This window comes from Astatotilapia calliptera, chromosome 7, assembly GCF_900246225.1.
Source record: "Astatotilapia calliptera chromosome 7, fAstCal1.2, whole genome shotgun sequence".
Classification (NCBI taxonomy): domain Eukaryota; kingdom Metazoa; phylum Chordata; class Actinopteri; order Cichliformes; family Cichlidae; genus Astatotilapia; species Astatotilapia calliptera.
In genome coordinates, this window is record NC_039308.1 from 58,801,324 (window position 1) to 58,816,629 (window position 15,306).

Below are 15,306 nucleotides of genomic sequence, written 5' to 3' on the forward strand. Positions count from 1 at the left end.
TACTCTTCAGGCTGTTTATAGCAGATGATCCACTCCTGTATGCACTGGAGCACCCTCTTCTGGTAAAACACAGATGCTAGTATTGGCGGGGGATGTGATGGATCACACCTTTAATCTGTTGCTTTTCAAACAAGCTATATATTATGTTAAATACTTTTTCAAACCACCTACAAAATGTCATGCCACAAGTATTTGTGCAACAACTTTTTGTTTACTATATTTACTGGAGCTTCCACACTTTCTGGCTGATATTGCTAAATGTACTCATTTGAGTACGGCTGTATATTAGGCATGACGCCAGGTGAAACACAAAGAAATAGGAAAAGTCTCTGTAAACACTGATGGTGAATACACCGAGTATATTTAAAAATAGAGCGAGTGTTATATGCATAATATATGATTACTCTTTATGCTAATATCTAAAACACACTTGAGGCTAAAATTGCCAAAAAAGCTATATAGATAAATGCCTATGGCTATTAGATTAAGTAATGCTAATCACCCATACCTCAGGCAGCTGCACACACACAGATACACACACACACATACACAGGTAAATAAACGCAGACATTTTTCAGTGTAAAGCCTCATAATCATCATTCTTCGAGAACGCTAAATGGGTACAGGTTTTCATTCACGCAGGCCTTCGAGTGCATATGAAAAATGTACAAATATATTTCCATCATCTCTTTGGTGTGACAACAGAGAAGAATGGAGAATATATATCAAGGTTAGAGAGGAATGCTACAAGTGAAAGAACAGAGGAAGATACAAAGACTATGTGAAGGTCGTTTAGAGTATAATGCGCACCGCAGTCTTTCTTTCTAGCAATGACACAACAAGGCCAGGCTAGTTCAAAAGTTTCAAAACTTTTCCAAGCAGTCTCTATAAGGAGATAGAAAGCAGCGATAATAAGTGTCTGTCACACAGACCAGGTGGACCTGAACTTTAGCATTATTAATTATTGCTTATTAATGCAACTTTGGCATTTAACCTGCAAGGTAAACATGCATGTTATATTGGTATTAACCTTGAGTATGTGTCTTGACTCAAACGTGTGTTCTAATTAACCTAAAGTCATTATGCACATGCACAGGCACGCACACACACACAGTCTAATTACAATGTGGACCACATGTGTTCCTCTTCTCTGCAAGTCTTCCTACAATAATCCATAATCCAGTTCTCACTGCTGTTTGTTAGATGTGATTACTTTAGATTCATAGACATACAAACAGAAGTGATTTAGATCAAGTACTCTTCACTAACGATCAGGTCAGTCATGTGTAAAAAGTGTGACAGATGGTTCCTCTAACAGACATGTTTATACATTTGAGGATTCCTTTTGCCCTTAAAATTGAAGCAGCAGATCTGGCATCCTTCACTGAAAAGTGAGCATGCTTTTACAGTTGTTTGTGATTAACATCAAAGAGGATTTAAAATTGAAACATTTATATCAAGCTAATATGTTATTCTTCTGTGCAACAACAATATAATAATTAACGGTCTAGCAGGATATCATTGGTCTGACTGCTTTGGATAGATCCGTTTGTGTCTTGCACAGCCTCTGTTTAATTTCACTCATCAGTGTTGCCATTTTCTACAGTACTTTGTCCCTTCTAAATCATTAAAGAGGTCATGACCTCCTAAGCATGTGAGCCCTGCCTTCATTCACTGCTTCTGCCAAGCTGAAAGCCCACTAAGTAACTTAAATAGCCAGTCAGACCCAAAGAATAGGGCCTTCGGGGCAGTGCTCAAGTACATTTTATTGATGATTACTGAATCTTTTTATTCAGCAAACTCCATCTTCATCTTTCTGTCCATCCATCTGTATGGATCTATTGACATTAGAACAACTGGTTTCCCAGTTGATTGTAGCAGTGCATTTCTTACTTTTATTGCACATAAGCATTCATGTAGGCCTGCTTTTGGCCTTCTGAACCCCCCTTCGACACAATTTTCCTGGGATTGATCAGCTCAACGTCGTATTCGTCTCGAGTGGCAGGATAACAGCAGTCCTCATCACAAGAGCTTGGACAAGATCCATTACAAAACTAAAGACTTTAAAGTTGCAGAAAAAGAAAGTTGCACAAGTAACTGTAAATTAAACTATTTACCCAGTCTGTCTGTGGCTGCAAAAAAAGCAGGCACACATGAGTTTCAATCAGTTCAGAGGATTTTATACTGGCAATATTTTCCTGAAAATATAGCTAACTACTGTTTGCTAGTGGTGTAATTCTTCAAAACCACTGTTAAGTTTATACCTTGATTTTTTTTTTTTGAAGTGATGAAAAAAATAAAGAAGAAAAAAAAAGTCCACTCTCATAGCTAAGGTGCAAAGTAGGAATGATGTTGGAATACATTTGTGGTCACAGATTGAGAATTACTGTATCCCATAATCATTCCTGCATATTTAGTGCGGCCATGCAAAATACCACCTTCATACAATTAAAATCTTCAAGTCACCGGCCCTTAAATTACACAAGCTTAGGTCAAGATATTGCTTTTTTATTTAGACCTTTTAAAGAACAGTGACCAGCTACGTGACATTTTCACTGCTGAAAGAAGAAAAACGCTGGAAAAATAAGACAAACGATAGATATAAAAATGGGTGCATTAAATCTAGTGATAGCTGGAATAGGCTTCAAGCCCCCTACTCCACGCAACCCTGAAATGGTTAAGTAGGAGAAAATGGATGGATGATACCTCTAATTCAGAGCAAAGGTAAAGATCTAAACCTCAAACCAAGTCTTCATACTATTTTTTTTTCATACTAAATTTTAATGATTGATGTTTTGGGAATTTCCTGGTCTAAAAAGAGAGACCGTGACAATGTAATTGTGTAAACAGGTCCATGTTCCCACTACATGAGTAATACATTACACACACTCTTCTGAGCAGTGAACATGAAGTGCCTTAAATCACACGAATGTGTTACAAACAATAAGTATTAAGTATTTATACTGTGTTCACCACACACACACACACACACACACACACACACACACACACACACACACACACACACACACACAGATAATGTGATGTTGATCATCACGACTGAAATTAGCTGTGCAGCACTAAGTTAAACCACAACATTCCAACACACACAAACACACACGTTTCAGTTCATTTGGGAGAGAGAAAGCGAGAGGAGAAAGCACTTATTTAATGTTAATCAAATCTCTGCTTCCCAGCAAAGCTGTACAAAAGCATCTTCTCTTTGAGAAGCCTTAACCTAGCCTAGTGTATCACATTTAATACATGCAGTTCTTTGACACTTCTACATCATCAGTGTGATTTTTACCCCCTGAAAAAACAAAATAAATTGCACAGCCAGATGTAGCGAATACAATACAATTCAAAAGTCATTCACGGAAATTCCAATTTCATTAATTTTATTTAAAACAAATTTGTCAGATGGTTCAATAAACTCTCCATTTTCAAAAATTAGAATTTTCAAGGTTCAGGCTTCATGGGGTTAAACCAAAAAGCACCTGGCTGCTCTACATCTACATGGTTTGCTCAGGAGAATTCTGGTTTATACTGCCCTCATCTCCCACTACCCTAATCTACTTTTTGTTCATTCATATTACGAAATACTGCACGTTAACATCAAGCATTTATCCTCATTATTATTAATATTATTATTATTGTTATTAAAATATTGTTTTATTTGAAGCTACTATATCTAGATTTGAAGCTACATGCAGATTTTCTTGTAGATTACACGGATGTCAAACTCACTAAGACTCACAGCCATCTGGCACTATGAAAGCTGGTAGGCACGTATTCACAGATTTATACTTGGATTTGTGCAGTTTTGTTTTGTTTTTTTCTGTTTGGTTTCACCAGAACAAAATACAAACTAATTCTATAAACAAGTATTTACTATCGTACTATAGCCTGATAAAAGTTTTCAATTATCTGAAAATGTTGGAAACAGTGAAATTAGACTGGGTGATATTTATTAACATGGGAATGGAAACTGTAGCGTATTTAAAACTGGTACACAATTCTCCTGCCATAAATATTTAATGCGTGCAAACCCGAAGTGGGAAATAGTGCCCTACATGCACCATTTACTGTTTGAGTAAGATTTGCTAAATAAGTATATAATGCCTAGTCTGTCAGACAAAGTTTTATTCTAAAAATTAAACAATCTATGAATACGTACTCACCGGACACATTATAACTGCTCAGCCAATCAAATTTCAGCAGTACATTGCACTTAGTCATTTAGACATAGTCAAGATGACCAGCTGAAGTTTAAATTGAGCATCAGTGCAGTGCAAAAATCTCTTGTTAATGCTGGTCAGAGGAGAATGATTCCTCTGAGTTGGTCAGAAGGCGACTCAAAATCCACTTGTTATAACACGAAAAACCTTGAAAACCTTTTCCTTGAAAAACAGGAAATGGAGCCAACAGAAGATTGGAAAATAAACATCACCAAATAAGCACTGTTTAAATACATCAGTCTGCCTGAACCATGTCCATCCCTATGCATGTATGACCACACCTATCTTCTAAAGGCTGCTTCCAGCAAGGTAACGAACCGTCTCACAAAGCTCAGATAATATCCGACTGGTTTCTTGAACGTGACAATGTGTTCACTGTATTCAAAAAGCCTGAAAAGGGAGATTCACAGGACGGATATGCAGTAAATTTGCAGCAACTGTGTGATGCTATCATGGCAGTAGTAATCACTGAGAAAATGTTTCTAGCACCTTATTGAATCTACACCACAAAGAATTAAAACTGCTGTGAAGGCAAAAGTCCAACCCAATGCCAGCAAGGTATACCAAAAGAAGTGAATGGCATGTTTATATGCGCTGCACTGACATCTTCAGTATGAGAAACGTGGGCTTAGCGTTAAGAGCAATAGACGGGGCATGGAAGCTGTATGGCAATTATAAGCAGGCTCAAATGCATCTTTGTTTAGAAACACGATCTGCAAAGCATCAAGAATTAAATTACATTCTATCCCTGCCTGGTGCATACTTTAATGCAAACTGTATTAGTAACCCACAACTGATAAATATCTCTAATTGTTGCTCACTTCAGTGGCACAACCACACTTAGACCAATTCTCTTCAGTTGGCCTTTTTAGCCTGGCATCAAAATTCATACAATGGAGAAAATTGCCAGGTGGATTATTCCTGTGGTTTCGACGTTATGAATCCGTCGACGTTATGAAACACACACAAACACTCGATGCAGCGTGGTGGCTGTTCTGTAACTTTACAGACACTGTAAGTAACATCCCTGGAGTCTCTGAGCTTAATATATGTCCTTGACCAAGAAAGTTGAGTGGCACAGCGTTCAGTGCTGTAGCACAATCATTGCTTCTACTATTCGTGGAAAACAGGCATAGACAAATACTTACACTGAAAGAATATATCGTCAGAGTATTCAAATCCTTCACCTTTTGCATGCTTTATGGTATTCAGCTAGTAGGGTACAGTATAGAAAAGGAGACCCTGTTTTTGTAAAGGTACCACAGTTCACACACTGGTAAATAAGGCACTGATCAGAGCAAGGATATATCTTATCCTTTGATTCTTCCACAAAGCCCTCAATAAATCGGAAAAAAGATTAAGCCTGGATCCTGCAGCATATTCCTAGACAAACTGAGTAGCTTAGAGGAAGGGTCACAGTCAAGGAGTCAACCAAAAACCCAGTAGTTGCCCTAAATGAGGTTTAGAAGTCCTCTACAGAGACTGGGGCAGTTGAAAGGATAACAGAACTCTATCAATTAGTAAAAGATCAAGACAACAATGAAATGGCTTCAGGACAAGTTTCTGACTGTGACTGGTGCAGCCAAAGGGCAAATGGAGCTTGAGAGGATCTGTCAGGAAGATTAAAATAAACTGACCAAATCCAGGTGTGTAAAGCCTGTAGAGGCTTAACCAAGAAGACTCAAGAATGCACTGGCTCCCAAGTGTCTGAAAAGATCTGAAATCCTTTGTAAATACATTTTCTTTTGTTTTATGCATATATTTGTTTACTTCATCCTTATGGGTTATTGAGTATTTACCGATATGAAAAACATTACAATGAAGTCCAATAAAGGATTGTGCACATGCAGGATTTCTCAGACCTACTTCACAGACAACAGATGTACAGTGCAAGATTTTTGAGTTATTCCTAATAGAATATTTATGTATAATTTTAGTTTTTTTAGACAACAAAAATCACTAGTCTAAAGCGTATTAAGAAAGCCAACACACTCAGCTGAGAAGCTAGCTCTGGTGCCTGTCGTATAATGTAAATGCATCAAAGAGCCATTAACCACCATGTCCTTGATTTTTCACCCTGCTACTGAATGTGACATTTCTCTGCTGTACTGGCACTAAACATCTACACTGGATGTAAACTGTGTAACGTACAGGGCTACAACACAAATGCAATTCCCTTCATTCTCCAAGCAAATAGTCCATAAATGTTATTTATGTTTTTCCTGAAACAAGTGTTTGTACCTGGTTGTAGAGCGCACACACATGCAGAGCCGTGTTTCCAGATGCATTTTGAGCACTCATGTCGGCTCCATAGAATAGCAGGTGTTCCAAATGCTGCACATGGCCATAGCGACATGCCTGAAAGGACAGAGATAAAACATTTACACTAACAGAGTCAAAAAGAAGTAAACACGGTCTCTGGGAAAATAATGCAAATTAATGGGATAACAGTGATATATGTAGGGAAATGAAACGTTTTAAAGAATGACAAAGTCCAGAAATGAACCACAGATGCAATCTGCATTTGCAACTTAAATAAGTAAATTAGTCAATTTTCGGGTCTTAAGGTTCATCAAGAGCCAAAGGGCAATAATCGCTGTATTAAAATAGTCCAAAATAACAGGCAAATGTAGCAATTTCGCCAACAAGGTAACAGAGACTTGTTGCTTGTTAAATGCCCCATCACCCCTGCAAGGAACTGTTATAAGCCAAGAAAAATCTCTCTTTAAAATGGCCAAATTAATATAATGTAACCTTAATCTTTTCTTCATCACAATATACAACTGTATACTGGAATAGTTTGAATTTATCATAATCATAATACAAAGAGAAGCCAAGATATCTTTCTATGTCTTTATACAGATTATCTAAATGGTTGAAAGCTAATCTTCAGACCATGCTTTTCCTTGAGCTAATTCCTTTCTAAAAAATATTCTCACCTATGCTAACAGTTTCTAAACAGAAGAGGAAATCTTATTTGCATCACCTAAGGCTAAATGAAATCTGTGAAGCTCTGCTGGCAAGAGTTATGCCGTTTCCTACTTTTTCTGCTTCTTGTTTCACATAACTCTGAGCAATAAACTTTTCATCTAATCTCTATCTTTTCCTTCTTCTTTTTTGTCTCCAAATCTGTGGTTTGTGCGCCTTACTGACAAAGAGGTACACGATTCTCCCCAGCAATTGTTCTCTCACTTCTGTATTCTGTCTCGCTAACAGTGTGTGACAGCAGTGCGAATGTGCACAAATGATTCTGGGATTGTTGTTGGTTATCAGCCCTTTTGCAGTGTATCCTATTGTACACAATACATGCCCAAGGAATGCTAATGCTCGGAAGGGCACAGAGAGGGGGAGAGATGTGGAAGGAGAGTTAAAATGAAAGGATTGGAGTAAAAGTGTGATGGACTGAAGAATTCTTAGATTTACTTTATTTTTGGGTAATAGTGAAAACATACATAAGAACAAATAACTGTAAAAGCATCTTTGCTCTCTTATCCTAAACCCCCTCTATATTTTCAGCAAAGAGACTTCCTGGGTGATTTCACTAAACTCTTTTACGCAATCTTGTCATGAATTGCTTTTTAACACCACTTCCTTAAAAAGTAAGAAGGTGTGTGTTGGTGAGATGTGGTTATTAGCATAATCTGCACTAAAGTTGCTTTGTGGATGTCTTTCTTGGGCTGTGTGGCCAGGCCCCGGAAGGCCATACACAAAACCACAGATGCAGTAAAACAGTAAAAAGTTTATTCTAAATTCATTCAAGTGTCCTTGGGTAAAATACGGAACTCCAAGTTTCTCTGCTGTAATTGGTGTGTCAGTGTTTGTGTGAACGGTTGAAAGAAAAGTGCATGATAAAGAGCTTTGTACAAGCAGTATGCTTGAGAAGTAAGTAAGTGTAGACTGTTTTGACATTTCACTACAGAAATGTAGAGGCTGAGTGAATGCCATAAAATCTCTTAAACAGCATCTAGATATCCCTTCGCGTATGAGGCCTTTTCGTCTTTCCAGTACAGCGAGCTTCCTTTGAGCTGACATGTTCAATAAAACCCTCACAAACACAAAGGCTGGTTTAGTTCACAAATAACTTTTACATTTCGTTTAAGACTTTTATTAATTTTGTTTATTTTCCTTGGAAACAAAGTTCACTTTAACTAATCTCTGCAATCAAAAACAAATTGAGAATGTTTGATCTTGCTCATAATAACTTCCAAGTAAGAATAATTGCAATACCTTGAGATCAAACACACTTAAGCAGTGTTGTCTAAGTAACTATGGAGAAAAAGAAAAACAGACAGATGAAGGTGAAATTCATGTCAACATGTAATAAAAAAGGTTTGTGTGGGAGACAGGCAAACAGATACTGACATGATCCACGCAGCCCCTCTTTAATGATCCGCGTTCCTCTTGGTCCTAACTTCAAATTTCTTATTATATTCATGGGAGGAATACACAACCCCCCCCCCCCTCCTCCTAATATAAAGCCATAAACATTTGTAAAGCCAAAGAAGGTTCCCATTCAAATACACTAAGCTTGATTCTGTTACTATGTTGCCACTCAACATTTGAAATGCAAGAACTTTCAGACATAAAAATCCTGACACAAATAAAAACACTATATAGGGACTATGCATTATCTTTATAGGGCATGACAAACCTGTATGTGTGTGTGTGTGTGTGTCTAACATTATATTTCTACTAATAGTAAGCAGGTAGTAAATACAGTAAAAAAAATACTGTCGAAATACTAAAAGTATCCATAAATGACTCAATGTGTATTTACAGCCACTTTAGGTTGGTAATAACTCAGACACAACTGCATATTTTCTAGGACAGTAGGCAACAAGTGGTTAAAAGCACTTCGATTTGCCCGTTAATTTAAGCAACCTTACTTATTTTTCACGGGCTTTCTTGGCCAAAGCCCAAGTTTAATAATGTGCTTTCTATAAACTAGGCTATTACTTTCCAGGTCTTCTTATACAGTTATTGTTCATGGCTATACTCTTTTATAAAAGGTCTACAATCAGACTCAGTAAGTCTTTCCACCTGTGTACTCTTTACACGTGCTTTGGAAGAGGTATATTCATCATTAAAACAAGTAGAAAAACAAAATCAGCACCATGGACAGTTTCAGGAGGGAGGGAAGCAGGTGCAAAATATGACATGAACTTCTCCATAAAGCGAGCAAGATATGTGTGTACATAAGTATATGTGCATAATACTTCAATATAACTGCGGTAATGACTGTCCCAAACAATTGGAAGCACAAATTTCACAGGTCCTGAGCCTCAGTTATGTATAAACAGTAGCTCAGTTTGTTTTTTGTTATTTTCGGAGGCAATCTGTGCTCAGAGATTTCTGTTGACACTCCTGCAGATTATTTGCGCACCGGGAGACACACTTCATAAAACTCAGATTGATCTCCCCTCTCACCAGCTTTCCCAGTGTGCCCTACTACAGTTATTTGTTGACTCACATTCGCACCCACTTCACACATATGTTGGTGAGTTGTCCAGAGGTGACATAAGAGCCTGGACCTGTCTAGCATTATGTGGACAATTTACGCTGCCTATACAACAGTGGTGTAAGTAATTTGTCTTAAAAGATTAGCCAAAACCTCTAACGCACAGGTCTCATGCCTTTTTGATAGTATATACTAGTGCTGTCAAAATTAACGTGTTAACGTAAACTAATCCGCCATTACGGTCAACGCGATTACAATGTCCAAGTAGAGTTAGCCTCGCACGTGCGCAAATGGGCAGTAGATCTGGTAGTGACGGGCAGCTGAAACAATCAACTCAATATGGAAGATGATAAATGCACATTTGCCCTATCGACGGGAAATTTGAGTATTAAAAAAATAACAAGACAGAACAGTCGACCGACATAAAGTATTATGCACATTGTGCAAGAAGGAATTTTCTTTTCACCAAAGCACTTCCAGCTTAAAATATCACATTGACGCGAAGCACACATTAATCGGGAATGCTGCTCGGACTTTGGCTAAAGTGTCAGCCAGCTTGCCACAAACCACTCACGGAGCATCGGGGACTCAGTAAGTCTATCTCTGACATATTGACTGACACAATTGCCAAGTGGATTGCAACAAACTACTGACCTATTAATTATTGTTGAGAATACGCGCTTTAAAAAGCTTTGGTTTCAAGGACTTGAAGCGCCTCCCCAAGAGTGACAGAGAGAGAGAGTGGATACATTTTGTTAACATGAATGTTCGAGATGTTCAATAAACATGTTAAGTGCGTATATTTTCCCTTTTTTCTCGAGTCTGTTTGCTCATGCAAAATGAAATTAGATTAATATAGAATAAAAGTGAAGGATATTTACTCAGAATCAGAGAGACTTTATTTATCCCCAAGGGGCAATTAAGATACAACAGAGCAGCATGATGCTAAAAATAAGGACATGGCATAAAGAGGCAATAAGAATGAGATTTAAAAAAAAAAAAAAAAAAAAACTTAAAATATACAGTATATACACAGTTTTAAAATTACATTGACTGAATACGTGAGTAAATAACTGTAAGTGACTAAAGGTGAATAAAGTGTCGACAGAATAAAAATATTAATTGTGATTTAAATTGTGATTAATCAAAATTAATCCACTGTAACCCTGTGATGAATCTGATTAAACATTTTAATTGTTTGATAGCACTAGTATATGTTATATATTAGTGTATACTTACCTATCAGTATATAGGTTTTTTAAAAAGATGTATTTCACAGGAGAGAACCTGTGTTAAAAGATTCAAGAAATCTATTCAAATTCTCTTTGAATTTAAGGATACATTCTTTGTGTTTATTCTGCATTTACTTTATTGTATTGCATAAATGTCAGTTACAAGCTTAAATATAAAGTTGAAAAAATGTAATTGCAACCAGGCTATTGATCAAGTAATTGCGTTTAATCGCAATTAATTACAGAAAATTGTGAGATTAATTACATCATTTTTTTAATCTATTGATAGAGCTAGTATATCCCTAATACAATGCTTTTGTTAAACTGATTTTATATAAAGAGTCACAGGTTTTCAAAACTATAAAATAGTCTGTACACAGCCCTACAATGTTATCTGTGTGTATGTGTGTGCATGCAAGTGCGCATGTCTGAGCAGAACAGTTTAAGTCCAAAACCATTATAGTGAAGACACTTTCTGTCCTGAAGATTTCAAAGAGAGGTTTAAGGCTTAAGATTCAGCTATTTGGCTGTGGTTAATTTGGTTTAGGGTAAACATGTGGTTTGGGTTAGGGCAGTGGTTCCCAAACTCTTTTTGCTAGGCCCCCCTTTGTTTTACAAGAAAAATGTTCGTGCCCCCCACCACCACCACCACCCCACACGCACAAACACATCCTCCAACCACACACACCCATATTTTGCTCCACTGCGGTTTATTTCACACCTCAAACATTTAGTAAACAATTAAGCAAATACAAGTAAACTGCAATAAATGACAGGTAGTAATAAAATAAACTACTAACTCTTTTACGCTACGTCCGCACCTACACGGGTATTTTTGAAAACGCAGCTGTTTCATCCACACGTAAACGGCGTTTCGAATCACCGAAAACTGAGATTTTTTAAAACTCCCTTTTTGCGTTTACGTATGGACGAGGAATACAGAGTTCGTCGCGCAACGTCAAAGGTATGTGCCTTTTTTCACGTCACGCTGTGCGCCACGTTATTGTTTACATGAGATGAATTGCAGAGAGACAAAATACTGTTACTGTTAATCTCACTATCTGCAGGTTTTACACGCTTACATACACACAGAGTTACTGTCCCTCCATTTAGAAAGGCAGAGGCGTCACGGTGTAATTATTTTACCTGTAGTTGTTTTTTTTCCTGTGTAATAATATTCAACATTGTTATCAATACATTTTTCAAAAAATGCCTCTCTGTGCAAAATGGGTTTAAACACATAAACAGCTGTAGGATACTGTTAGTCCGTGATTTGAACCAGGGGAACAAATCGTGGCAGGAACTGCCTGATATTATTTGTATCCCGCTGTAACTTTACTGTATAAAGAGCTAACATCTCCAAAATGTCAGGAGTAATTAGTCATTACAACAAGTGTTTGTGAACTAAAAATCAAGAATGTGGGATACTGTTTGTCCCTGATTTGAACAGCCCAGCACGTGCTCCCGACGAAGGGAAAACCAATTATGCAGGGGAGACCTACCTTGGCACTTGTACAGGTGAAACCAAAGGGAAGATATGCTTCACCATATTTTCTAGTCTTGAAACATATTCAGCTATGCTTCATCTCCTGCTTTGCGTTTCTGTAGGCGCCCCGTGCTAGCAGTGTCCAAGCGTTTTGTTCCCCCCACTTTTCCCTGCCATGGCTCTGCGCCCCCCCCTAGGGGGCGGGCCCCACACTTTGGGAAGGTCTGGGTTAGGGTAATGTGTGTATTACTGTGTATTACCTGGTGTATCTCCTGCCAGCCATTCTCATCCACACAGCCGACCTGTGCATGATCGTGCAGCAGCAGCTCACAGCAGTAGGGATCTCCTCCTACCATCGAACTGTGGTAGAGAGGAGTTAGCCCCCTGCTGTCTTTATAGTCAGGAGATGCACCCAAGTCCAACAGCGTCTAGTGGGAAAAGAGGCAAGTTTAAGGTTTTAAGTCACCAGTTTTGGTTGAATTTTCACAGTGAAATGGGAAGATAAAAGAGACCTTTGCATGGATGAATAACAATAACCAAAAATAATAAATAAGAATTAAAATACAAGTTAATGTTTACACTTTACTAGTTAAAGATACAAGATAAAAGCTTTTTTAAAGTTGTTTTCTATTGCTGTTATGACGCTAAGAATATCAGCATTAGGGCTGCCACAAACGATTATTTTGATAGTCGACTAGTCACCGATTATTTTTGCAATTAGTCGACTAATCAGATCATGCATCCATTGAACATAAAACATACAGCTTATTGCACCAGAATGCATCTGCTCTTATATGACTATCATTAGCTTACAGCTTTAAGTGTTTAAGATATGTGCTAACTAAAAATAAAGACAAGATGATAGTTTATTAAATTTTAATGAAGTTTGCAGATTGCTTCGGTGGAGTTTAATAAACTCAGCCGTCTGCTCCTTGCTATCTAAAATATAACTGGACACCGGAGTATATTCTCGAGCATCTCACACTTCTGATAATCAGTTGTCTGCTTGACGTTTATTCAGCTGTGTAAAAACTATAACTTTAATCTCAGCCAAACCGATTTACTCAGGAACAAATAAAATACTGAAAAAAGCCAAACAATAAGATTTTTAAGTTATCTAAGTGATTTGTATATGTTTAACCTGAGTAGCGAAAGATAGCAGTGGGTGTGAAAACGAGTCCACTGGCTCTAGTGAGCCTGTAACCCCGGCTAGCTAAGAAGCTAGTGGGTAACAGACATCTCTGAAAACGTCTGAGCGCTTTTGAAAATATGTGGTGTCTTGATAAACTGAGCAGATATTTGAGGTTTACACAGCTACATTCTCATCTGAAAATATGTTAAACGTTTATTTTGTGACCCAGAAAGAATAATAAGAGTAACATTAAAACTAACTAGCTGCCGCCATTGTTGGAAACTGCGCTGGGCCGCGCTATGAACTCTGGGACACAGTTTCTTCTTCTTTGGCGTTTAACGGCAACTGGCATCCTTGTACATGCAGTGCTGCCATCTTCTGTTTCAGTCCGTTATTACACTCTTAGATCCTACTACTTATTCCTGCGGCTTTTGTGATCTTACAAAGCTTCAAACGATGCGTCGACTATTAAATCAGTCCTCGACGATTTTGATAATTGACGTAATTGTGACTAGTCGACTAATCGTGGCAGCCCTAATCAGCATCCTCCTTTCCTCCCACTTATTTTCCTTCCAATTCTTGAATTCTGTCACCCTAAAGGTCTCACTTAATTCCATCCATCCATCCATCCATTCATGCTGTCATAAGCTGATAGCATGAAGCTGTCATAGGCTGAGAGATCAGGCACACACTGGACAGGCTGCCAGTTCTTTATACTGTTTAACATTAAATTTATAATTCTTGTGTGTTCAAATGCTGAACCTTGCATGTTCAGGCACCTGTTTATGTTAAAGAGCTACTGTAGGCTTATAATAGAAAGCCAGTAGAAAGCTGACATCATCCAATCAAGGCTTGTTGAGAGGCTCAGGAAAAAGCTGGCAGTACTTTTTAGGCTGTAGCTACTGCAATTTGTAACTCTCTCCTATTGGATCTTTAGGATCATTCAATACCATAACTGTGGTATCAAAAGTGGAAATAACTCATTCCAGTTTCAACAGTTCAGTTTCAACAGGAAACATGACTCACACAACCCATTTCATTTGGGTTACAAGCCTCCTCAAACCAGACACATGCAAGGCCATTCAGTGATTCAGTGATTATGTCAGCATATTCAAAGTTCAATCTCACACATTTAGTAAGTGCCCTCTGTGCTCGATAGCTCAAGCACCTGCTGCCAGACATTACCTGCCCATACATTCTCCTTTTCTAGACGGGGAGTTTGCATGAATGTGGTTGAGCCGGCTGAACTGTATATACGTGTGAAATGTGCTCACTATAAGTGCTGTATGGTTTTTGCTGCGCACGGCCTTGTGCAGAGCAGTAATCCCATCTTTTGTTCTGAAGTCCAGATGTGCCCCTCCACTTTTCAGCACCTTGATGAGCTCTGCACAGCTCTCCAGCTGTGCTGCTAGCGTTAGAGGACATTCTGCAAGCAGAAGGAAGCAAAGAACACTTTTGAAAACTCAGCTTATTTCCACTGACATTATTGTGCATTCTTCCCCCAAAACATCCACCACTTGAATCGCTGCATTTTTTTTGGGACAAAATTGTCTGTGGCTTTACATTTTCAATGACTCTGCAGTTGGATCACTGCCTTTTTCAGTCACCCTCCTGTCTGCTGGCTGCTTCCAGTTGGTGTTAAATCAGCCTATTCTCATGTTTCCCTCACTTCGCAGCTCATCTGCTACACTACAGGTCACCCAGCATTGAAATCTCCTTTATGACTGGACAAACATTTGCATATACACGAGGAGATTAGC

At 38.1% G+C, this 15,306-nt stretch overlaps 1 protein-coding gene across 9 annotated transcripts in view; it reads right to left on the reverse strand.

Moving 5' to 3' along the window:
• shank3a (SH3 and multiple ankyrin repeat domains 3a) overlaps window positions 1–15,306 on the reverse strand; it is a 165,340-nt gene that overhangs the window by 81,737 nt on the left and 68,297 nt on the right. For all 9 annotated transcript variants that reach the window (XR_003272963.1, XR_003272964.1, XM_026176172.1 and 6 more), the window contains exons 5-7: window positions 14,821–14,972; window positions 12,675–12,842; window positions 6,480–6,596 (exon numbers count right to left, since the gene is read on the reverse strand). Coding sequence is in view for 7 of the 9 variants with exons in the window: in XM_026176172.1 (XP_026031957.1) it covers window positions 6,480–6,596; window positions 12,675–12,842; window positions 14,821–14,972 (437 nt within the window). In the remaining 2 variants the exon portion in view is untranslated. The remainder of the gene's footprint in view (window positions 1–6,479; window positions 6,597–12,674; window positions 12,843–14,820; window positions 14,973–15,306) is intronic.